Source organism: Megalobrama amblycephala, linkage group LG21, assembly GCF_018812025.1.
Source record: "Megalobrama amblycephala isolate DHTTF-2021 linkage group LG21, ASM1881202v1, whole genome shotgun sequence".
NCBI lineage: Eukaryota > Metazoa > Chordata > Actinopteri > Cypriniformes > Xenocyprididae > Megalobrama > Megalobrama amblycephala.
The window spans coordinates 8,959,778-8,986,435 of NC_063064.1; the positions used below are offsets into that span (position 1 = coordinate 8,959,778).

Consider the following 26,658-nt stretch of genomic DNA (forward strand, 5'->3'; position numbering starts at 1 on the left):
GTGTTTGGGTATTGTGGATAATGGTACTTGCGTGTGCTTAAAATATTGTGTACATATATTGTTTACCAGACTGAGACGACATTTGGATGCAGTTCTGGCCAGGCTTTCGGGAAAAATGACCATTTTCCCAGTTCTCATAATCCAGAGCAGATCCATCAGTCCAACTGCAGAACACACAAAAACGCACAAATCCCAACATGAACTCTGCTTCATATTGTACAGTATGCTCATCTTTTTTCTTAAAGGTCAAGTGTGTGATTTCTGTAATACTTGTTGACCAAATGCAATTGAAAAAATACTGTTTATTTTGACAACTTGAGAAAAAAATAAGAATAATAAATACATAAAAGTCAATTGTTTTACTTAATTCTAATGTAAAAGAGACTCATTATGGTAGTCAAAGAAATGCACCTGAGGCCATTGTGATTATTGTTAGCAGACAAACCAATCCACCAATATTCAGAGTCCTAAAAAACAAAGACACAAACAAAGATGTTCTTTTATATACATACATATAATTATTATATGTATTTATGTGTATATACAGTATACACACACACACACACTACTGTTCAAACATTTGGGGTCAGCAAGTTTTTTTAAAAGTCTATTATGCTCACCAATGCTGCATTTATTTGCTATAAGTGTTACGTGTTTTCTATTTGAATATATTTTAAAATGTAATTTATTCCTGTGTAGCAAAGCTGAATTTTTAGCAGCCATTACTCCAGTCTTCAGTGTCACATGATCCTTCATAATTCTAATTGGCTGATTTGATGATCAAGAAACACTTCTTATCATTATGAATGTTGAAAACAGTTGTGCTGCTTAATATTTTTGTGGAAACTGAGAATTATTCCGCTTATACTATGGTTACCCACACCTCAAGACATTGTTCAGATGTTGTATTTCAAGACATTTGTCAGGTTTAAGTTGCTAAACTATTGGTAAAATGATCAGAGCAGCGTTGACAACACATTTCTCTGCAAGTGTGCCTGTACTGTATGTGTGTGTGTTTGAGTGGGAGAGAGCGGGTGTAAGAGAGTGTGCTTTCCGTACATAATAAAATGTAATTTTGTGGCAAAAAACATGGAAATAATTTTTGGTTTTTATCCTATTGTTTACTACATTTATTTGTTTGGTCAGCGTAATTGTGGGTTTTTGTTCTTTTGCTGTTGTAGGCTGTAACGACCTTAGGAATAACTGAAATCATTTGGCGAAGTGATATGGACATGTAATGCGGTCAAGACCTGCCTGGAACTACTTTAGCCATGCGTTTCCCTGAAAATAATTGCACACCTTAAAACGTTCATCAACCAATCAGATTCAAGCATTCAACAGCCCCGTAGTGTAAGATCAATTTAATGCATTCCTGCTGAATAAAATAAAAAACTTCCTGAGTCCAGACTTTTGAACGATCCATAAGTAAATGAATGAATATATATTTAACCTTCATGCGATCTCTGATGAAGTTCAGTTCATCGCTAGAGTGAACAGAGAGAAGATCAGCACCCATCATCTTACAGGCGAAGGCAACAGCCTCCCAGGGAAATGGCTTACTGGCAATGTAATATTCAGCTCCACGGAAAAACACCCATGGCTCAAGTTCTGCACCATAAACAAAAACAAACATCATCATCATCATCATCATCAGTGAGTTTCTATAGTATTTACCTGTACTGTACTTACGGTCGCTGTACCAGTATGGCTTGACCAACTCCACACCTGAGGAAAAATCAAACACCTACATTTCAACAATTATATTTCAGTTTTATGGATGTTTTTCTTGCTTAAAAGACCAGAAAGTTGTTTTATTATTTTTATTATTTTATTAAATTTATTATTGTTATTATTATTATTATTCAGAAACCATAACTAGACTTCTTTCAATTAAATACAAAATGAATTAAAAAGTACCAATTAAAAATATTAGCTGAAAGCCGTGTGGAAATTTAAGAATGTCTGAGCTGGTCTTTTCAGCAGGTTGATAATGAATTTTTTATTAAATATTTGAAATGTATATTCATACACCCTAAACACAAACCTTTGGGGACCTTGCAAATCCACTCATATTTGGAGTCACATGAGTGGGGCGTGAGAGTGTTTGTGAGGTCACTGTACACAGCACACATGCGAGAGTCCACTTCATTCATATCCTCAATGAAAAATGTCACCACCTACAGAATGGTATGAATATGACAATTGCTTAAAAAAAGCTGATGAACTGGTTCCTTACAAAATGGTCTGTTTTTCTAAACTGACTTTCTGTCTTTTTCTTTACATGTAGATAATATATTCAAACATATTCACTCGACTCTGCTTTCTCTTTGGCTTTTTTTCTCTGAATTTTTACCGGTGTGCCATCTGACCACTCCCAGGCTCCGTTGGACCTAGGGTTTCTCTTAGTAAAGCCCACCCAAAACCAGCGACCCTCTGTACTGAAAAGAGACAAAAATAAAAGGAAGGAGAGAAAACAATAAATTAATGAATTACTTAATGCTGTTAAACTGATCAATCGCAATGATTCGCATCTTACATAAAAGTTTGTGTGTGTGTGTAAATATATATATATATATATGTTTATGATATATATATATATATATATATATATATATATATATATATATACAGAGCTGGGTAGTAACGGATTACATGTAATCTGAATTACGTAATCAGATTCCAAAAATGAAGTACTTGTAATTAGAGTAAACTACTTTTTAAAATACTCGTAATTAGACTACAGTTACTTTTTTATGGATTACATGATTACATATTATTTACACAATGGCAATAAGTTGTTCATAATTCTTTGATTCTCCTTATTTTTAATTTTTTTAACGTTTATATTTTTTTTCATAATAAACCTGCCGCTTATATACGTTCATGATTCTTCGAGTTTTTCCGGCAGCGAGGGGGAGGGGTGTGGAATCGTGCACAGAAATCAGCAACAACAAGAACATTTGTTTTTGTAATGTTGCTGTTTTCTATATTTACTTAATTTTAAGTAAATATGTTTTAAAATCATAAAATGTGATTTTGTGTTATTTAGTGTTACTATCAGCAAACACTAACAGGCACATTAGTGTTAGTCCCTCCAGGATTTCGCGATTCTGCGATTGCAAAATCAAGCAAACTCCGCAATATTCGGAGGAGCTTGCATATTTTTCCTCAGATTTTCCACAGATTTTGGGCTTAGACATGTCCCGTGACGTCATCGCAACATGCATTTATGCTGTGTTCCGGACGAGGTTGGACGTGGGAGTATCCCAATTTACATGTCCAACTTCCGACCTCAGTGTGTTCCAGTCAATCACACGTCATGCTCACATGCTGACCATGTGATGTCGCCACAACACAAGGATAGCATATTGTGTTTTTATGGCAAAAACAGAATAAAAATAACCATCTCTTTGAAAATAACTGACGAAAAGCAAAAACGAATGTATCATTACAGCAACTTAATGTGTAATGTTAAAGGTGCCCTAGAACCCCTTTTCAAAAGATGTAATATAAGTCTAAGGTGTCCCCTGAACGTGTCTGTGAAGTTTCAGCTCAAAATACCCCATAGATTTTTTTAAATTAATTTTTTTAACTGCCTATTTTTAGCCATTATTAAATATGCACCGATTAAGCGTGCGGCCCCTTTAAATCTCCCGCTCCCCCGCGAGCTCTCAACTGCCTTAAACAGCAAACACAAAGTTCACACAGCTAATATAACCCTCAAAATGGATCTTTACAAAGTGTTCGTCATGCATACATCGATTCCTGTGAGTATAGTATTTATTTGGATGTTTACATTTGATTCTGAATGAGTTTAAGGCTATGCTCCGTAGCTAACGGGCTAATGCTACACTATTGGAGAGATTTATAAAGAATGAAGTTGTGTTTATGAATTATACAGACTGCAAGTGTTTAATAATGAAAATAGCGACGGCTCTCTTGTCTCCGTGAATACAAGTAAGAAACGATGGTAACTTCAACCATATTTAACAGTACATTAGCAACATGCTAACGAAACATTTAGAAAGACAATTTACAAATATCACTAAAAATATCATGGATCATGTCAGTTATTATTGCTCCATCTGCCATTTTTCACTATTGTTCTTGCTTGCTTACTTAGTCTGATGATTCAGCTGTGCACATCCAGACGTTTTGCCCTTGTCTAATGCCTTGAACATGGGCTGGCATATGCAAATATTGGGGCGTAGACCCCGACTGTTACGTAATAGTTGGTGTTATGTTGAGATTCGCCTGTTCTTCGGAGGTCTTTTAAACAAATGAGATTTATATAAGAAGGAGGAAACAATGGAGTTTGAGACTCACTGTATGTCATTTCCATGTACTGAACTCGTTATTTAACTATGCCAAGAATAATTCAATTTTTAATTCTAGGGCACCTTTAAAGTTTGTTTTTACGTTTATGCTCATTAGAAACAGGACCTGCCGACATCTTGAAAGTGACGTTAAATGACGCGTCTCGCTGAGGTCAGGGTTGATCGATGTACCCAACTTCAGAGGTTGAATGTCCCACTTTGAGTGAGAAGTTGCTCACTGCAGAGCAAATGGATGGAGTTTACGTTAGCTCCCCCTTGCTAGACATCCAGCGAGGAGGAGCTAATGTACAACCACACCCTAATCCTACCCTAACCCTACCCACAACTCTGGCCATCATAGACTCTGCAGTGAGTACCACTTGCTTTGAGTGGCGTTCCAGACGTTATTTCCAAGAAGGAGGTAGGAAAAATCCTAATTCCCACCTGTCTGGAATGCAGAATTAGTCAACTCGTTTGAGCTGCGCAGCTCGGACCAATAATAGACAACGCAACATGAGTTCAGAGCAGGGGCCTGATCTCGATCACACAACATTTCTACACAGCGCTGTGAAGAAAGCGCTTGAATTCACCACAAAATTAATAACATCGCTGAGAAATCTTGTGAGAAACATTGACATTCATTGCAGAATTCTCTATTAAACCACAGATATCAGATCAAACAGTGCCGACGTGGGAACTGTTTGATATTTGTGGTTTAACAGAGAATTCTGTGACAAATGTACTGTGAATGCTTCTCTAAAGATTTCACAGCAATGTTATTAATTCTGCGGTGAATTCAAGCGCTTTCTTCCCAGCGCTGTGTCATCTAGAAACCATGATAAACAATGTGACATTAACAAATTAACAGAAATGGTCTAATGTTTTCAAGTGCTTCACACAACTTTTCCCAGCACTTCAAATCTTTAAATATTGCCCAATTTGAATGTTATTTTTAATGTTATGTCCAAAACATTATTTGTTCATCCTTCATAGTTAGTCCCCATTTGTAAAACTAAAGGTGTCATGATGTAGGAAAGCGAACACAACTGTAGTAGATGCTGCAGAGGAGCACTTATTGGCTTATTAGCCATTTCCACACCCTAGTATATATATTTTTTTTAATATATTTTTTAATACTAAAAGTTAATATTATCTGCAGCTCAACTCAAGCTCAGTGCTTTTCTGTCAGCCCTGACAGCGCTGCCAAATCAGGGGCTGGTGCCACCTTAGAACTTAAAGGGTTAGTTCACCCAAAAATGAAAATTCTGTCATTAGTTACTCACCCTCATGTCGTTCTACACCCGTAAGACCTTTGTTCATCTTCGAAACACAAATTAAGATATTTTTGATAAAATCTGATGGCTCAGTGAGGCCTCTATTGCTAGCAAGATAATTAACACTTTCAGATGCCCAGAAAGCTACTGAAGACATATTTAAAACAGTTCATGTGACTACAGTGGTTCAACCTTAATATTATGAAGTGAAGAGAATACTTTTTGTGCGACAAAAAAACAAAAAACAAAATAACGACTTTCTTCAACAATTTCTAGTGATGGGTGATTTCAAAACACTGCTTCATGAAGCTTTGCAGCTTTATGAATCTTTTGTTTTGAATCAGTGGTTCAGAGCGTGTATCAAACTGCCAAAGTCAAGTGATTTCAGTAAACGACGCTTCGTTACGTCATAAGTGTTTCGAGACGTTTCGAAATTTCAATGGTTCACCACTGGGGGGGCGATGATCTCTGTGAACCGATGAACACATGCTGTAAATGTTGCCGCAAATTTTGAGAAAAGCCGCCAAAAATTCAGTCATTTTAGCCCGCAAAAATCAAAAAAAAAAGTTGCGTGAAATCCTGGAATGACTGGTTAGTATTTTGAAGTATTAACTGCCCATACATTGCACTTAAAAAATAATCTGTTGAGGCTCCTGTTGGTGAATAGAATATATATTTTTGGACTATATTTTTTCTTTGTATCTGTCAAAATAGTACAAGATTATCCTACAATATATGTGACATCAAATAAAGGTTAGCACAAAAGTAATCTAAATGTAATCCAAAATTATATTACTGATTACAAATTGTCATGTAATTTGTAATCAGCAACTGATTACAATTCATAAGTAATCTACCCGGCTCTGTATATATATATAATATATTTATACACACAAACGCATACTGTTTATTATTATACTGTATATATATATATATATATATATATATATATATATATACACACATATATTATATTTTTTGTTAGATGTGATTAATCACGATTAATCGATTTTACAGCATTAAAATAAATAAAATTCAGAATTGCAAAAAAAAAACAAAAAAAAACCCACCACCAACAACGACAAAAACAAACAAACAAATAATAATTCACTATATTTTTTAATTTATATTTTTTGAAAATTACTTGTTAAAACTGCAGACAAATTTTACAAATATATCCAGATACAGTGAGGTCCAAAAGTCTGTGAGCTTCAATGGAAGCACAAAATCTGACAATGTCACAAATGTATTTTGTTTGGTTAGTTTCTAACCTTCCAGGTTTAAACTACATTTTGGAATCCCTTAATTTCAATGTGGTATTAGAATTTTGAACCCTACTACACAAAAATCCCAAGAGATTTGTTATATGTAGTCTTACATAAACTACCGTTCAAAATGTTGGGGTTATTAAGATTTTTTTTTTAATTAACATTTTTAATTCAGCATTAAGAATTGATCAAAAGTGAGAATAAAGAAAGACATTTACAATGTTACAAAAGTAACAAAATTAACTTTCTATTATCCTGGAAAAATGCATATTAAGCAATATATTAAGCAGCACAACTTTTTCAACATTGATAATAATAAGAAATGTTTCTTCTATTTTTTAATATATTCAAATATAAAAGTTATTTTAAAATGTAACATTATTTCACAATATTACTGTTTTCCAACTAAATAAATGCAGCCTTTTTTGAGCATAAGAGACTTCCGACCAAAAAAGAGTGTATAAACCCCCACCTGCCATGGGTAAACGTGTAAACCAACCTTTGGAACATCACGGAGAGGAGATTTTTGACAAAAGCCTGATCTTCATAGTGATGGAAACTGGCCAGATCAGCACCCAAAGCCCGGCAGAAGAACTCAGCCTCGCTCCAGGTGCGCTGCATCAGGATCTTCTCACTGTGATACACCTAAACAACAAAAAAAAAGCAGATAATAATCCAACAGACATGAACGGCAGTAACATACTAAATATTAAGTAAACAATGGGTAAATATGCATCAAACTAAAGATTCAAAACAAGAAAATGAAAGCATGCAGTGACTCTCTATAATGCATTTATGCTTATATATACCTTGTAACAGTGAGACAGGCCTTTGCGGCTTTCCCATCCTGTCGGACATGGTGCATTTATATCTATGTGTGGCACGGGAATCACGGTGTAATTGTCACCGCTCATTTCCTGTTTGCACACAGCCCGGGCCTTAAAGGTGTTACAATTTTTCACCTCCCAGTGACCCAGTGCTTGACCCCCAGACATCACCACACACCCCCCAATACTCACTGCAGACAAAGGAAAAAAGGGCAAATAAAGAAAGAGCTCTCAGTCTGTTTGTGCCCAGGTTTATGACGGTAACTGTTTCAAGCACTTACCTGGCTGGTGTCGGTTCCAGTTGTTGTAGTTGAGGGGTGTCGACGAATTGTCCCAGGTCAGCCAGCGGTACTCTCCGCTTCTTTTCTGGTCCTGCAGAGCTGTCCAGTAGGATTGGGAATCAGAGCCTCCCATTTCATTGATCAGACTGTTCAGAAAAGCCTGCTCAAACCTGCCACAGAGAAACCACATGATTGTGATGAATGTATCTGCTTCTTTCACGTTGTAAACGTCTTAATTATCCTTGTATAGTAAGCATTTCCTGACTCAGGTACTCATTTGAGGTTAACACTATATGAAACACATTTCCTGGTTATTCCAGGTTAGTTTATGATCCTGGGAAGTTCCATTAGTTACATAAACTACCATTCAGACGTTTTTGAAAGGAGTTAATACTTTTATTCATCAAAGGATGCAATAAACTGATCAAAAGTGACAGACATTTAAAAAGTTATAAAAGATATTTCTAGGTCAAATTAGTTCTTTTGAACATCATATGCATCAAAGGATCCTTAATGTATAATGGTTTCCCAAAAAATATAAAGAAGCAAAACCGTTTTTAACATTTAACATAATCAATGTTTGTTGAGCAGCAAATCAGCATATTAGTATGATTTCTGAAGGATCATGTGACACTGAAGGCTGCTGATAATTCAGCTTTGTCATCACATTTAATAATAATATTTCAAAATATTACAGTTTTTACTACATTTTCAGTGAAATAAATGCAGCCATGGTAAGCATTAGAGACTTTTTAAAAAAAAAAAAAACATTAAAATAAATTACAGACCCCTTACTTTTCCTTAAAGTAGTAAATACAATGTGCAAGTTCAAGTAATTTTGTCATGAAAAAAATAGACATACTAGGTAATTTCATATTTCAAGTTTTATTAAATTCACATACCAAACTAATGTAGCAATATACAAAGTAAAGTGTACTCTATTCAAATTGTGTACAAACTAATTTGTCACCGTTCACAGTTACCGCCTACTCTGATCAGTACCAACAAAATTTCATCCAGGTGTTTTCTACATACCTGTTTTCTACAGTAACAAGAGATTTGCAGTAATATCCTCTCACTGCATCTGCAAACGTCTGCTCCTGATCTGTGATCTTATAACACCAGCTGTCCTTCCTTCTCCAGTCCTGCACATGCACACAATACACAAACTTTATATAGATTCTGCAAGGCCTTAAACTGACATACAGATATAAAATTAAGAACATAGTAATATTAACATGCTGAGATATTTGTGAATATAAAACAGATTTTCCTCACAAAATCTGATTGTTATGGTTTGTAGTATGTAGTATACAGTGGGTACGGAAAGTATTCAGACCCCCTTAAATTTTTCACTCTTTGTTATATTGCAGCCATTTTCTAAAATCATTTAAGTTCATTTTTTTTCCTCATTAATGTACACACAGCACCCCATAGTGACAGAAAAACACAGAACTGTTGACATTTTTGCAGATTTATTAAAAAAGAAAAACTGAAATATCACATGGTCCTAAGTATTCAGACCCTTTGCTGTGACACTCATATATTTAACTCAGGTGCTGTCCATTTCTTCTGATCATCTTTGAGATGGTTCTACACCTTCATTTGAGTCCAGCTGTGTTTGATTATACTGATTGGACTTGATTAGGAAAGCCACACACCTGTCTATATAAGACCTTACAGCTCACAGTGCATGTTAGAGCAAATGAGAATCATGAGGTCAAAGGAACTGCCTGAAGAGCTCAGAGACAGAATTGTGGCAAGGCACAGATCTGGCCAAGGTTACAAAAAAAATTCTGCTGCACTTAAGGTTCCTAAGAGCACAGTGGCCTCCATAATCTCTAAATGGAAGACATTTGGGATGACCAGAACCCTTCCTAGAGCTGGCCGTCCGGCCAAAGTGAGCTATTGGGGGAGAAGAGCCTTGGTGAGAGAGGTAAAGAAGAACCCAAAGATCACTGTGGCTGAGCTCCAGAGATGCAGTCGAGAGATGGGAGAAAGTTGTAGAAAGTCAACCATCACTGCAGCCCTCCACCAGTCGGGGCTTTATGGCAGAGTGGCCCGACGGAAGCCTCTCCTCAGTGCAAGACACATGAAAGCCCGCATGGAGTTTGCCAAGATGGTGAGAAATAAGATTCTCTGGTCTGATGACACCAAGATAGAACTTTTTGGCCTTAATTCTAAGTGGTATGTGTGGAGAAAACCAGGCACTGCTCATCACCTGTCCAATACAGTCCCAACAGTGAAGCATGGTGGTGGCAGCATCATGCTGTGGGGGTGTTTTTCAGCTGCAGGGACAGGACGACTGGTTGCAATCAAGGGAAAGATGAATGCGGCCAAGTATAGGGATATCCTGGACGAAAACCTTCTCCAGAGTGCTCAGGACCTCAGACTGGGCCGAAGGTTTACCTTTCAACAAGACAATGACCCTAAGCACACAGCTAAAATAACGAAGGAGTGGCTTCACAACAACTCCGTGACTGTTCTTGAATGGCCCAGCCAGAGCCCTGACTTAAACCCAATTGAGCATCTCTGGGGAGACCTAAAAATGGCTGTCCACCAACGTTTACCATCCAACCTGACAGAACTGGAGAGGATCTGCAAGGAAGAATGGCAGAGGATCCCCAAATCCAGGTGTGAAAAACTTGTTGCATCTTTCCCAAAAAGACTCATGGCTGTATTAGATCAAAAGGGTGCTTCTACTAAATACTGAGCAAAGGGTCTGAATACTTAGGACCATGTGATATTTCAGTTTTTCTTTTTTAATAAATCTGCAAAAATGTCAAAAATTCTGTGTTTTTCTGTCAATATGGGGTGCTGTGTGTACATTAATGAGGAAAAAAATGAACTTAAATGATTTTAGCAAATGGCTGCAATATAACAAAGAGTGAAAAATTTAAGGGGGTCTGAATACTTTCCGTACTCACTGTAAGTATAGGATTCATGAGTCATATGTAGTGTGGACTACAAAGTAAGGTCTTGTGGACTTAACGGACAAGCGTACGCGGCAGCCATTTCAAGTCCACAAGACCACAAGTGCACATGAAGTGTGCACTTACAGTACCAGATTTATTATACAAGGAAAATTCCCATAAAAGTGCTGTTGGGAGGGGAAAGTTCTGCGGGTAATCTACTGACAATGTGCAAATTAAAGAACAGATGCAGCCATGTCAAGTGCAAAATGGGTTAAGACATGCTTTTTTCCTGTGTTAAATAATGGCGCAAATACCAGTAAATTGACTACTGATTGAATTGATTGACTAATTGAATAACTGCGCTATATGCTGGCGCTGCCCACAAGGCTATCGCTGCCGACTACAGCAAACTTTATTAAATCATGTTGCATGACTTATTTAAATACTCTCCTCCCGTAAATTTTGCGTCTGAAAGAGAAACTCCTACAAATGAGTATGCAATACGTTCAGTATCCAAAATAACTGTGTCTACGCCTTTTCATTGCCTATTTTTCACTGCGTGTAGTAAATCCTTACAGTAGTTTTTAAATGCCAAAGTGTGTTTGCGCTGGCGCAAGCTGTTGGTAAATCTGCTCTATATTGTGGTGTGACTTATTTGAGAGAAAATATGGTATATAATACTATTTATACTATAAATAGTGCATAGTTTATTGTAATAGAAGGTAATTTGGGGTGCAGCATTAGCTTCAATTTTCCAGTGGCATCTGGCTGTGTTTTCACACCTGTCCTCCATTAACCCTGAGTCCAATGGCCTCAATTCAGTGTCCTTCATATAACCCGGACCAGACTGAAACAGGCATTTTAACAGCTACATACAGACACAGACGAGTTAGCTGATGCTGAACTTTGAACCTTTTTTTTCAAGATCAACTTCATATCAAGTTAAAACTGATATGAAGGGGAAAGCATATATTTTAGGTGCTAAAATACTTTTTTCACCATTTTACACTCTTTTGCCTTCAGTAGAATACAAAACCATTACAGTAGAAACAAAACAGATAAACGGTTGTTCTTCACATACAGTGCAAGATGATTAAGTGTGGGTGATGAGCATTCACTAGCACGTGTGCAACTCTGAAAAGTGGCCTTTCTCTGTTAGGTCATATTCGTCACGTTTGTCCTTCTCGCAGCCGTCTTGTTTCATAGCCAGCAAAAGCAGAAAGAGAGCGACAGAACAGATCTGAATCAATCTGTTGTTCTCCAGCCCTGACCTGCTCTCACCCTCGCTGACGGCCACTTTGTCCTCTAGACACACGGCCTGTCTGCCCTCTTCACCCCACACAAAGCCCATCTCAAGCACAACCAATCAGAAATGCAGGAAAACAGATGGAACGAGAGTGCCGGTAATGAGATTGACGGGAAAAGGCAGTTCAGTAATGGAGTTTTTTTTTTTGTTGTTAGGTCAGTTTTTCAAAGACCTCCACTGATTCACTGCATTTTATTCATGTTTCTCATTCAATGTATTTGGAATGACATGCTAAATGTGTGTATATGACACTTCTGGGGAACTTTTGGTTTGTTTTATTGTTCTTGCTGTGCTTTTATTATGAAATATGAATTGCAATCATATTAGTAGCCAAGACAAATCTACTTTATTCTACATAGTGGTTTATCCCTTTATCAATTAATCATGAAAAAAATAAATCAGCAAAAAAGATAGGTTATGCAATGTTAATGTTAAGCAAACTACTCCAATAACACTCAATGAATTGTAGGTAAATAATGCAATTTATCCGTCACTCTTTCTCTTTTATAATGTGAACTGAATGAACTGTTTGAATGATTCAGAATAAATCACTAACAGTTCAGGTTATTTACAGTAACCTACTGTATATTGTGAGTGAATCACTTAACGAAAAGAATGAATCATTTGTGAATTGACATCATGTTTATTTTAGTATTACTAGTATAGTACAGTATTTTAGTATACCATTACAGTATTTATCAATATTTTTTAAATGAGCTTTTATTTGTGTACTTTCACTTTTCTTTTTTCATTTTATTAATTTTATATATATATTATATATATATATATATATATATATATATATATATATATATATATATATATATATATATATATATATATACACAGTACAGTCCAAAAGTTTGGAACCACTAAGATTTTTAATGTTATTAAAAGAAGTTTCGTCTGCTCACCAAGGCTACATTTATTTAATTAAAAATACAGTAAAAAACAGTAATATTGTGAAATATTATTACAATTTAAAATAACTGTGTACTATTTAAATATATTTGACAAAGTAATTTATTCCTCTGATGCAAAGCTGAATTTTCAGCATCGTTACTCCAGTCTTCAGTGTCACATGATCCTTCAGAAATCATTCTAATATGCTGATTTGCTGCTCAATAAACATTTATGATTATTTTCAATGTTGAAAACAGTTGTGTACTTTTTTTTTTTCAGGATTCCTTGATGAATAGAAAGTTCAAAAGAACAGCATTTATCTGAAATACAAAGCTTCTGTAGCATTATACACTACCGTTCAAAAGTTTGGGGTCAGTAAGAATTTTTATTTTTATTTTTTTGAAAACAAATTAAAGAAATGAATACTTTTATTCAGCAAGGATGCATTAAATCAATCAAAAGTGGCAGTAAAGGCATTTATAATGTTACAAAAGATTAGATTTCAGATAAACACTGTTCTTTTGAACTTTCTATTCATCAAATAATCCTGAAAAAAAATATTGTACACAAATATTTTGTACAATTGTACATTAAATGTTTCTTGAGCAGCAGATCAGCATATTAGAATGATTTCTGAAGGATCATGTGACACTGAAGACTGGAGTAATGATGCTGAAAATTCAGCTTTGCCATCACAGGAATAAATTACTTTGTGAAATATATTCAAATAGAAAACAGTTATTTTAAATTGTAATAATATTTCACAATATTACTGTTTTTTACTGTATTTTTAATTAAATAAATGTAGCCTTGGTGAGCAGACGAAACTTCTTTTAAAAACATTAAAAATCTTAGTGGTTCCAAACTTTTGGACTGTACTGTATATATACTTTATATATAGTTTTAGTAATTTCAGAACTTCAACTTAATTTTTTTAATTGAAATTAGTTGCTAAAACAACATTTTGTTTAAGTTTTTCATGTAAAATTTATATACAAAAACACAATTTTGATAGTTTTAGCTTTGCAACTCGTAGAAAATACCAGACACATGAAAAATAGCTGTTGTATAGACTAGCAAAACATAAGCAAATGACTATAATCTGCAATATTGATTTCTTTTGTTTCTTTTCTACTCTGTAAACCCTAATGCTCAATGCATACTTAGTTGGTTTGAGTAGGACAAATTTAAATTGAACGAATTAGTTCAGTTAAATTAACTGCTATGAGTATTTAGAACTTTCTTTTTTTCTTCAAGTTGGTATTTTTTGTATTTTCTTAGAGTTTACAGTGAAGTAAATAACTCATTTTGATTTGCAAGAAGTTAATTAACTAAATATATTATGTTAATTGCTATAAAAAAAAAGAGTTAGCTAACTCAGTGCTTCAAGTCTGGAGCAATTAACATGCATGAGTACTACAAACTCAAAACTTGATAGTTCTGCTTACTTAAAATTAAGGACATCATAACTCAAAAACTTTGATGTAACTGATTACCTACAAATTTTTATTCAGTAAGACTGCCCTCAGGTTTGAAATTATGTTTCTCCTCACAGAAATGTAACAATATGTGTGTGTGTTTTATGTTACGTTCTCACTTCTGGACATCCTTCATCCCATTCTCCAGCAGGATGCTGGGGAACAAGACCTGACGCCTTACAGATTGCTGAATGCTTCTCTTCACACTCCGCAAACTGCCATCTGCCTTCCTAAAACACACAGACACACGAGTCTTTCATCAAGCACAGAAGAAGATTCAGCATGGTTTCCTACGGTAACTAACTGGTGACGGATTACGCAGGATAAAGTTTTCATGCAGTGACTGTCTCTGAAATTGCTGTCTCAGTAGCTGTATTGATTTATGGGGTGATTCTGGACACGTGCTTCCTTCATGACCACATACTGTATGCTCGGTTTATGACTAATGTCCTGTGACATTAATCTGATCTACGACCTCTGATCTCACCTTCTGGTCTGCTGTAACACAGATGCGCTTGTCGCCATGATGATGGGAAGGCTCCTGAGAGTACCAGGATGTGAATGTCACTGGAGAGTTGTCTGACCATTGGACTGCTGGAAGTTTGGCCTCCTTGTGCAAGCCGATCCATACGTTAGAGTCGGGTTCTTCTAACATAACCAACAACATTGTAATCAATGTAACTTCAAGTGAATAACATTTAATTTCTCTTCAATATAATATCCAGCCAACCACTGAAGAGCAGCAGATTCATCAGCAGTTCCTGTTGGGAGAGGGAGTGGACGCTGACCAGCTCTGCCTCAAGAGCCTTGCATGCGCTAGAAGAGCTGTCCCAGCTCGACTTCTCCTCCAGGTAATGGTAACAAAACCCATTGTGGTCCAACCAACCATCAGGACAAATCGTCTGCTTATATTGCCAGTTATCTTGTAGACAAACAGACAGAGAGAAAATTTGAAATTAAACACTACAGTATAGACTACTGTTTAAAAGTAAAGAAGATTCTTTTCACATACAAAATACCGTTATATTTGTCCCAGGGAAAAGATTATTTTCATGTCTTTTAATCTAATCAAGCCTGCATTCAGTTTGAATTTTTAAAAATACAGCTGTTTAAAAATTGTTTAATTGTAAAATGTTTGTACATTTTATCCCTGTGATGGCAAAGCTCAATTTTCAACAGGCATAACTCCAGTCCTCACTTGTCACATGATCCTTCAGAAATTGATGAAAACAGTTGTGCTGCTTAATATTTTTGTAGAAGCATTTTATACATTTTTCTAGGATTCTTTGACAACTAGAACATTTAAAAGAACAGCATTTATTTGAAATAAAAATCTTTTGTAATATTATAAATGCAGTTACTGTCCGTTCTGATCAATTTACTGCATCCTAGCTGAATAAAAGTACGAATAAAAAAAAGTTATATATATTTACAGTATGAAAACTGGTTAGTTCCTGTCTTTGATTCTGATTGGTCAATAGCTTGTGTTTTATTCATGATAAAACACGGCTATTACCGCTTCACCCAATGGTTCTGTGTATCACTACACAACACCCTTAGCAACCACTCTTAGCAACGTAAACTGTTTGTTCTCAATTGATATTAGAGTTCATTGAAGCTTACTGTATTATGTAGAAGAGTATTGTGAGAAAAAGATTGAGTGAGCGAGTTTATTACCTTCATTCATATTTAACATTCATAATAAAAAATCTGTTTATATGTCCAATGTATTATCTTGTCCTTTTAACAGTTAAGGGGTTTTCCCATGGCTGACAGCGCTAGTCAAAGCATTTGTCAGTTGCGTCTATGTTTCCATGTTCACAACAATTCAGTCTTTTCAATGTAAAAATCTTCGCTACTTCGACTGACACACTTATAAAGACAGTCTTTGCCGCCATCTAATGGTGTAATAATGTAACTTCTGTTGCTGTTCACGGTCAGGGACTATTTTTTTCCAGGCAGAAGGAAGGCTTTTAGTGAAAGTTTACTTCATGAAAGTTGCATTGATACATATTTTTGGCTTTATAGCCGAACTCAGTAAGATTTGCGAAGCTCCCCCTACAGGTGCCTTCAGTGAATCACAGTCGTAAATACTCCAAGCGCAGCTCTGGACTACAACGACTACAACGATCACCAGCGCAGTAGTTTTGCAAATACAGTATAAGAAATCTCAATGGAGGTGGTTAATTTTCGAAATTGTCTTTTAAAGTCATAATATATACATTGTTTTTGAATTACCGTAAAGCATTTTGTCACTCTCGCGTGAACGTGAACATGAGTTGAGATTGTGTCTGGTCGGCACAGCTCAACTTGCAAGTGCTGTTTTCTGGCGTAGACATGCCAGAGGGGGTTAGTGCACGCCTCAAACACACCACTACAAGTCAATTAACCATCGTAAGGACTTAAACTATTTATGAAGGTAAAAAAGCTAATTAGTTCTGCTTTAATACTTGTATTGTGTGGTAACCGTTTTATAAAAGCAATAAGGTACTCGAGGCTAGTGCTGTATCATGAACAAGTCTCAGCTGAAGGGGTTTACATAAAGAACCCCAAACTTTTAAACAGTAGTGTATGTTTTTTTATGTAATTTTTGGCCCAATAAATAAATAAATAAAAATAGGACTGTGCCAATCTGGTTATAAATATTTTACTGATATAAAAATTATATAGTATTGTATAGAAAAATAAATAAAAATAATAATAAATAAAATAAAAATCAATCAGTTTCTGTCCATGTCAAATCAATTTCTGTGATCCCTGAATGAAAATGAAAAATTGGTGTTTGAAAGTCCTTAGTATATTTTTATAAGACAAGACAATAGTGATCCTACAAAGGCTTACATCTTTGTCATAAAGCTACTCATTTAAGTTAGCAAGTTAAGTTACTGCAAGTTAAGTTACTGTATCTATAAAGTCATCAAGCCAACACTTAAAGGAAAGGATTGATTCTTATATTGTTGCCGATGACCCCGACCGTATCTATATTTACACACATGCTGTGAGAATATGTGTGTTTGTGTGTTGTTTGATAGCCAGGGGCAGGAGTTCAGACTCTAGATGGGCCACAGCTGTTGTGCCTTTGAACAAAACTCAGCACACACCCACATTCATTCTCTTCCAACCAATCACAATCAATGCTGAACCATCATGGAAACAATAGTCACTAGTTTGTATTTGACAGTGTGCTCATTCCCCCAATAATGAGCACTGGAAAATGACACACGTTTTTACGTAATATGGGCTGTTACATGCTGGGACTGAAGCTTAAACGAGACCAAACTTGAGAAAACCTGGTGGATGGAGAGTCTGGGAAAAGTCACACACATTAGAGGGAAAGACAAAAGGCTATTTGAAACGGATGGATGGACAGGACATAAAAAGCTGGATTAATGAAAGGAAGGATGAATGAGCAGTCAGATAACTCATCTCTTTACCAAGCGGCTCGGCATTCCGGCTGTAGTTAGTGGTTTTTTTGCAGATGTAGGGCAAGGCTGACTCACAGGACAGACTCTGCCAGGAACCCTGTGTGGAGTTAAACACCCCACACTGCTGGTTCTGCTGCACTGGAGTGGAGGTCAGATCTGGACAGATGAATAAACAGTGAATAGGGCATTTAATAGGTAAAACTGTCCATGAAGAACAATTCTTCTACTTAAAAACATAAGCTAGCTATACCTGCGGTATGACTGACAAGAGTCAACGGAGATCCATCAGACCACTGCCAACCCCCGTGCTGACTGAGATGGTTTAATCCAATCCAGACCATCACACCCATATCTGAGAGTCTTTCTGGTGAAACACAATAACAACAATGAAATACTTTGTTGAAACACAACATGACATGTTAGGAAGAATGTTCGAGCTCATCTTTTCCATACAATAATGGATGGAAATTTATACTGCTAAGGTGCAACAAACAAAGCAAAAGCACCATAAAAGGTGTCCATGTAACTATTAAATTTATCTTATGACTTCAGAAGACTGGGTATTAAATGTCAGAGTACTTTTTTTTTGGTGCTTTTTGTCCTTTTTTGAAGCAAGACAGTATAAATATACATATACACCACAGGTCAAAGGTTTGGAATAATTAATAATAATAATAATAATAATAATAATAGGAATAATATTGGTGTTTTTTTAAAAGTTTCTTATGCTCACCAAGGATACATTTGATCAAAAATGCAGTGAAAACAGTAATATTATACTAAAATTTTAAATAATTGTGTTCTATTTTAATGTATTTTAAAATGTAAGCTGAATTTTCAGCATCATTACTCCAGTCTTCAGTGTCACATGACCTTTAGAAATCATTCTAATATGCTGATTAGGTGCTCAAGAACATTTCTTATTATTATCATCATTGTTGAAAACAAGGAAACAGTGATACGTTCTTTTCTTCATTTGATGGATATAAAGTAAAAGTATGTTTCTTTTGTAACATAATAAATCTTACTGTAATTTTTGATCAATTTAATCTGTGTCTTTGCTAAATTAAAGTACTAATTTCTTTCATTATTTAAAAATCTTACTTGCACCAAACTTTTTAATGGTAGTGCATCACGGTTTCCACAAATAATTAAGCAGTAATGCTGTTTTCAACATTAATAATAAGAAGAAATGTTTCTTGAGCACCAAATCAACATATTACAATGATTTCTGAAGGATTAGAGTAATGGCTTCTGAAAATTTAGCTTTACAATAGCAGAAATAAATTACATTTTAAAATACATTAAAATAGAAAATTGTTATTTTAAACTGTAATAATATTTCACAATATTACTGTTTTTCATGTATTTTTCATCAAATAAATTCAGCCTTGGTGAGCATAAGAGACTTCTTTCAAAAACAATTAAAAAGTCTTAATTATTCCATACTTTTGTACTTTCCTTCAATGGAAAACTTCTTTTTTGTATCACAAGAAAAAAATAAAAATAAAATACAAGGTTAGAATGACAAGAAGGTGAGTAAATGATAACGAAAGTTTCATTTTTAAGTGAATGTATCCTTTAACTAGCTAAACTAGCATGACTTTCTTAAACCAGCTTCACCAGACAGACCATGCTCATAGACCAGCTAAATTTAGCTGCATGGCAAACACAATGGCTATGTTAGTTATCCACCAGTGAGACCAAACCCAAACCAACATTAACCAATGCATAATCTCAAAATAATCAAAATAATCTGAATGTGCAAACATTTGAGCTTGTGTATACCTCTGATATAGCTCTGTTCACTGGACTGCGTGATGGACAGAAGACTCCCTCCCTGTGCTTGACAGGAAGTTAGAGCTTGACTCCAGGTGAGGATGGAGTACAAGTTAAACTGGTAACAGGCGTTCAGCTCCGCATGGCTCTCCCAGAATTCATTGCAGCCTGATACTGAAGAAAACACACATAGATAGGCTCTAATTGGTTCCATTAATTAGTATCTACTCAAAATACATTACCATTCAAAAGCTTGGGGTCAGTAAGAAGTCTCCATTTGATAAATAGTCAAATATATATTTAATTTATCAAATTAATATATTTCAAATTGTGTTTTATTCCTGTGATGGCAAAGCTGAATTTTTAGCATCATGACTCCAGTCTTCAGTGTCACATGATCCTTCAGAAATCATTCTAATATGCTGATTTGGTGATCAAGAAACATTTATTATTAAAAACAGTTGTGTTGTTGAATATCCTTGTGGAAACCATGATAGAAATCTTTTGTAACATTATAAATGTCCTTACTGTCACTTTTTATTTATTTAATGTGTACTTGTTGAATAGAATTATTAATTTCTTTCAAAAATGTTTGACCCCAAACTTGTGTAGTGTAGAAAAAATACATATTTAAATTAATTAGTATGCGGTTTTACCTGAATTGGGGCAAAAGCCCCATTTCTCATCTTGATCATAGTGGTTTGTGGTGGCACACCAGAGGTGACGGTCCTCTCTGCCCTCAGAGGTACAATCCCAGAACCATTTATTGTTGTATTTGAAGGGTATGGAGCAAGTCATTCCATGGGAGTTTCCCTGTAGAGTGTGGATGTCTGCCAATGGCAAGAAAACAACAGAACAAGTAGAATCTGTCCTGTGAACTCCGGCCACATCAAATTAACCTCATCAAACAAATCCACTGAATGCACTAGTTTGATAGGTGACCTTTTTGGTTAACCAAAATTGGGCATCAGTTTTGCGTTGAAACTGATATCTAGAGAGAGGGTTGACAGCAGTTTAGTTTAAGTAAGTTTAAGTTCTCAAATAACAGTCATGTGGTGCAGCCAACATGCAGAAGCTTGCAGGAAACATAAAACAGGAAATTACCCCTGATGACCCTCATAGCTTTTTGTCAATGTCAGTAGTATATCAACATGTACTCAAAATGTAAACTCAAAATGTAAGAAAAATGTTATTAATTTTTACTTTATCGTTACACTGAGTCAAAAAACTGAAATCTTTCTTGAAAATGGTATAAAAGTTTTTCAGAACCATATGAAATCAACATGAATACAAATAGTACATGAACTTGGTACATGTGTTTTTGGCATTGGTGTGGACACTAATGTAGTTATAGTTGTTATTCTTGGGGTGAATGGGCCATTAAACTAGATTTTTACTTTTGCTTTATCATGGGCACTCATATTTGTCATTGATCTTAGTTTGAAAAAAGTATCTGAAGGCATCTTACCTTCGTACGGGTAAGCGCAAGGCCCTTCACCAGCTGCCCCATAAATCCTCCACTGTTGCATAACGGCCTTCTTTACCACCACTTTTGAGTCCACCACCGCTAGCTTATTATTCATCGCTCCGTACAACATGCTTCCCCCCCCACAGCGCCACCACATGGTTGGGAGGGAAACATCACACTCAAAAACGCCCACGTCAGGCTGCAGCTTTGGTCGTGTTGATCCCTAGACATCGACTGGTGCCCAGATTGTAGAGACGGTGCCTGGACACCCATTTCCAAAGCAGGCCGGCAGATGGGGGCTCACAGCTGGCCAGAGATAGACCGGACGAGTCTGCTAGGAGGCACCGCTCCTGCGATATACTTTCCAACCGGAAAACACCTTTACCTGAGACACACAAACACAGATGCATGGCAATGTTGAATATAGCAGCTTTCGAATTGGTCAAGCTTAAGCATATTTTCTTGTCGTATCTAATACATTTGGGAGATGTGAGGCCCTAGGGTTTTTTGACCAGTGGGAAAAGCCTTTCTTTAGGAGTATTATATAGCCATTTACATGCAGAGCCATGTTAGATTATAAAGGCAAGTGATATTGGAGATTCTAAGCCTTTCAGAGGCACTGAGGTATCAGACAGGTCTGATTATGCAGCGAACAGATAGAAAGATAGAGCTGCTATCTCCAGTTTCACCTCCACAAATGGGGCTTAATATTTCAGAGTTCTCAGAGACGACAGGGCTGAGGGTCTTTTGTGGGTGTTGACACGAAAGAGTAATTGAAGATACAGGCCAAAGACAAAGATATTCTCAAACAGTCGAACACACACAGAGTATTGTAAAACTTCAAAGGGAAGTTATGCATTATCCTCGCCATATGTCTGAGAGCAAGAATTCGCTTGTAAGTAGCCTATATATGGAAGTATAGGATTTTCTTGTCTGGTAGTGGTATTTTCATTTAGCTTGTGCTGAGAATGGGAATAATATTGTTTTTTTCATCTTCAGTGTTTTAAAACATGTAAATAAAATGGCTTAGTCCTTCACACAATGTCTTTTTAAAAATAGCTGAAGATCTTTACATGTTTTTAAAATGGAAAAGATTAGATTCACAGTGAGAGGTGTAGTTCTTCTTTAAAGTTGCCCTAGAATCAAAAATTGAATTTACCTCGGCATAGTTGATTAACAAGAGTTTAGTACGTGGAAAAGACATACATTGAGTTTCAAACTCCATTGCTTCCTCCTTCTTATATAAATCTCATTTGTTTAAAAGACCTCCGGAAAACAGGCAAATCTCAACATAACACCGACTGTTCCGTAACAGTCGGGATCATTAATATGTACGCCCCCAATATTTGCATATGCCAGCCCATGTTCAAGGTATCAGACAAGCCAGTATTAATGTCTGGATGTGCACAGCTGAATCATCAGACTAGGTAAGCAAGCAAGGACAATAGCGAAAAATGGCAGATGGAGCGATAATAACTGACATGATCCATGATTACATGATATTTTTAGTGATATTTGTAAACTGTCTTTCTAAATGTTTTGTTAGCATGTTGCTAATGTACTGTTAAATGTGGTTAAGGTTACCATCGTTTATTACTGTATTCACGGAGACAAGAGAGCCGTCGCTATTTTTTTATTTTTAAACACTTGCAGTCTGTATAATTCATAAACACAACTTCAACAAAATTCTTTATAAATCTCTCCAACTGTGTGTAATGTTAGCTTTAGCCATGGACCACTATCAAACTCATTCAGAATCAAATGTAAACATCCAAATAAATACTATACTCACATGATCCGATCCATGCACGCAGCATGCATGACGAACATCTTGTAAAGATCCATTTGAGGGTTATATTAGCTGTGTGAACTTTGTAAATGCACTGTAATTATAGGTCGAGAGCTCAGGGGGAGGGAGCACGGGATTTAAAGGGGCCACAGCATGAATCGGTGCATAGTTAATGATGCCCCAAAATAGGCAGTTAAAAAAATTAATTAAAAAAAATCTATGGAGGTATTTTGAGCTGAAACTTCACAGACACATTCAGGGGACGCCTTAGACTTATATTACATCTTTTGAAAAGACATTATACGGCACCTTTAAATTTAGTGTCCTTTCCCTGGAATACTTTAAAGGATTAGTTCACCCAAGAATGAAAATTATGTCATTAATTACTCACCCTCATGTCGTTCCACACCAGTAAGACTTTCGTTCATCTTCAGAACACAAATGAAGGTATTATTGATGAAATCTGAGAGCTTTCTGTGACTGTCCCTCTATAGACAGCTATGTGACTACCACTTTGACACTTAAAAATTGAGGGGTTTAGTCCAAATTTTCTGAAGAGACTCAATCGCTTAATATGATGAACAGATTTAATTTAGGCTTTTAGTCACATTTAAACAATGATCAGCAAACATCAAGAGAAGCTCAACAGAAACTGCTTGACGCACGAGAACAAGCCTCTTGCAGAAGCTCAAACGTGCGTAACACACGAGAATGAACCTCATCAGTTCACACACTTCAAGCAAACATGCTTGAGCTTCTGTTTACCACAACTGATGTGTGAGTTGATGAATGTTTACATGTGAATAAAAGCCTAAATTAAATCTGTTAAAGAGCTGTTCATCATATAAAGCGATCGAGTCTCTTCAGAAAATTTAGACTAAACCGCTCAAATCAAATAGATTAATTTTACTATCTCTTTATGATTTTTTTGAAGCGTTAAAGTGGTATTTGCATTGCTGTCTATGGAGGGACAGAAAGCTGTCAGATTTCATCTAAACAATCTTTATTTGTGTTCTGACATGAGGGTCAGGGTTCCCACACATTTTCCATTTCAAAATTCCATACTTTTCCAGACGTAAATTTCCAGACCTCCTTCCAAATGATTTCTGCCATTGGTAAGCCTTGGTCTCCTTTTCTCTGCTTCATGTTTGCCCTAGTCCGCCCTAGTAAGCGTCCTACAGTCTTTTAGTGATTTTTAAATCAGTGTTTGATTGTTGAAATAAAGTTTTGTATTTAGTATTCACTTCTAGGTCCTTCTATTCTTAAAACCACCTGTGTGACTTTTAAGTACTAATATATTCCCTGTTTAACTGGGTGGCGTAGTGACTTAGTTTGTTTCCCTTTCCGACCATACCACTCGCTATATAGGCGTAAATATTTAATTTGTTTAACATTCTATTAAATCGATACATCTACTTTATAGACATCCTTCTCTGATTTATCCATTCTGCTCTCGGTTTGCTCTGTTGTCGGTATTGGTTGTTGGTATCAGATAGCATTTAGAGTAGCCTACAAGTGCGAGAAGCCTACACAAGTGCGCATAACCTGATTTTGCTGAGTTCAACATGTTCCTGGGTCAACATTTTTGTTGATCCTGGAACAACATTTAAATCAACTAATCAGATTTGAGGGACAAGTTTACAATTATGTCAAGTTTAGGCTTAAAATCATCAATTGGTGCTTCTACACCAGTTTAATCATCTATCTTTCCATCTGATTTTTGGGATAACTTATGGGTAGGGTTAGGTTTAGGGGTAGGAATAGGGTTAAGACTAAATTTTCAGACTGGAATGTTGTTCCAGGGTCAACAAAATATGTTGAACGCATCTAACTCAGCAAAATCAGGACGTGCACACAAGCGCAGTATTGCAATTTCCCTAATATTTTAGAAATGTATACCTTTAGAAACATATCTGCAAAGTGCAAAGAGAGGGAACAGGTGACGTGTATGAACTAAATTGTTCTAGGGAGGTCTGGGGGCATCGTCCCCCAGGAGAAGATTTTTGTGATTTTAAAATGTCAACGAAGCATTCTGGTGCACGCTGACAAGAAAATAAATGGGAAAAATAACATTTGCTTCAAGTAAAAAAAAAATAAAATAAAATAATTGGCACTAGGGCTGGGCATTGACAAATTTCACAATAGAATGCGATTTTGATTCAAAAGCTTGGGATTTGATTTTGATTTGATTACCTTTGATTCAATATTGATTAATTTGGGGCCTACAGTATCAGGTACAGTATATTCAAATAAAATTTTAATTACACAATTATTTTTCTACTCTTTTGTTTTATGTAGGTCTAAACATTTAAATGGTGGCTGTCATAAACAGATTTATGCATTCAATATTGAAGCACAGGTTAAGTACAAATACAATGATTATGCAATAGCCTACAGTGCATATATTTAGCACAACGCTCCTCTCTAAGTTCATTTTTGTAGCTGATTAATGAGTTTTTGGACAATGAACGGCTTTTCTGAGGTAGGCTAAATGTGTAATTTTTACAAGCTGTTTTAATGACGTCTTTCTGCTGTTGAAACACTGATTGATCGATTACATGTGACATGATACGGATTTCGGTAAGTTGTACTGTATCTTTCAACATACCTGTGGGTGTTCAATCATGTTTATTTTGTGTTGTAACTAGTAAAGCGAAAGAGACTGTCGGTTCACGAGCGCTACAGTGATCTGTCACGCCACAGAGCACCAAGAAAGATCGAGACTCACTCCAGCCAATGGGAAAGTAGCCCATTTTCGATTCTTGTGAGAATCTTGTGACGTAAATGACGTATTTTGATTCAAAACGCCTAATTTTGCCATAAAGTGACTAGTTTGCAGGTATGATAAATTAGAAAACTGAATAGAGCCAGTAGTCTGGAAACACAAATATTTTTCCATACTCTGATTTCTTTTTTCCAGACCTGGAAATTACTCAAATCAAATTCCATACTTTTCCAAACTGCATAGGAACCCTGCAGGGTGAGTAAATTATGACATAATTTTCATTTTGGGGTGAACTAACCCTTTAAGGAGACAAATATGTCCTAGAATTATCTTTAACCTTTTTATTTTTATTTTATTTATTCATTTTTGCCACTTTTATGTTACTTTCTTATTTAATACACTTAGTGTGTTCAAACCTCTTTCTTCTGAGGAATACAAAGGAAGATATTTTGAAGTATATGTTGTTGTTTGTATGTTTTTTGTCCATACAATAAAATTCCATGGGGTCCAGTGTTGTTTTGGAGCCCAATGACTTTCATTCTATGAACAAGAACAGTAGAACATTATTCAAAATATCTTCAACAGACACATAAAGGCTCATTTTTGGGTGAAAGTGTCCTACTTTACCTGGATTCCTCCTACTTCTTGAAACAAAACTGAAAGCGTTCCAAGACCTTAAATATCTCAGTGACAGATTAATTATTTGCTATGTGAGATCATAATACTCTCTGGAACAGCAATACCCAAATGCGGTATGTCGAGCGTGTTGTGACCGGTCTGAGTGAGTGAGGGTGTAGGTGTGTGTTTATGTAAGTGTTGCTGACCTCAGCTGACCCTGTTTATAACCAGCAGGGTGACTCACAACACTGGTTCCAAAGCAAATTTATACCTGAGAGCAATGCTA

The 26,658-nt window shown here is 35.9% G+C and overlaps 1 protein-coding gene across 1 annotated transcript in view; it reads right to left on the minus strand.

Moving 5' to 3' along the window:
• pla2r1 (phospholipase A2 receptor 1) overlaps nt 1-26,658 on the minus strand; it is a 37,581-nt gene that overhangs the window by 7,535 nt on the left and 3,388 nt on the right. The window contains 19 exon segments of the mRNA XM_048172166.1: nt 67-164; nt 412-467; nt 1,451-1,608; nt 1,690-1,725; nt 2,045-2,177; nt 2,354-2,438; nt 7,358-7,503; nt 7,668-7,876; nt 7,967-8,136; nt 9,002-9,111; nt 14,688-14,798; nt 15,056-15,216; nt 15,299-15,490; nt 18,003-18,149; nt 18,244-18,357; nt 19,782-19,946; nt 20,429-20,602; nt 21,241-21,442; nt 21,444-21,625. Of these exon segments, the coding sequence (XP_048028123.1) occupies nt 67-164; nt 412-467; nt 1,451-1,608; nt 1,690-1,725; nt 2,045-2,177; nt 2,354-2,438; nt 7,358-7,503; nt 7,668-7,876; nt 7,967-8,136; nt 9,002-9,111; nt 14,688-14,798; nt 15,056-15,216; nt 15,299-15,490; nt 18,003-18,149; nt 18,244-18,357; nt 19,782-19,946; nt 20,429-20,602; nt 21,241-21,442; nt 21,444-21,625 (2,649 nt within the window).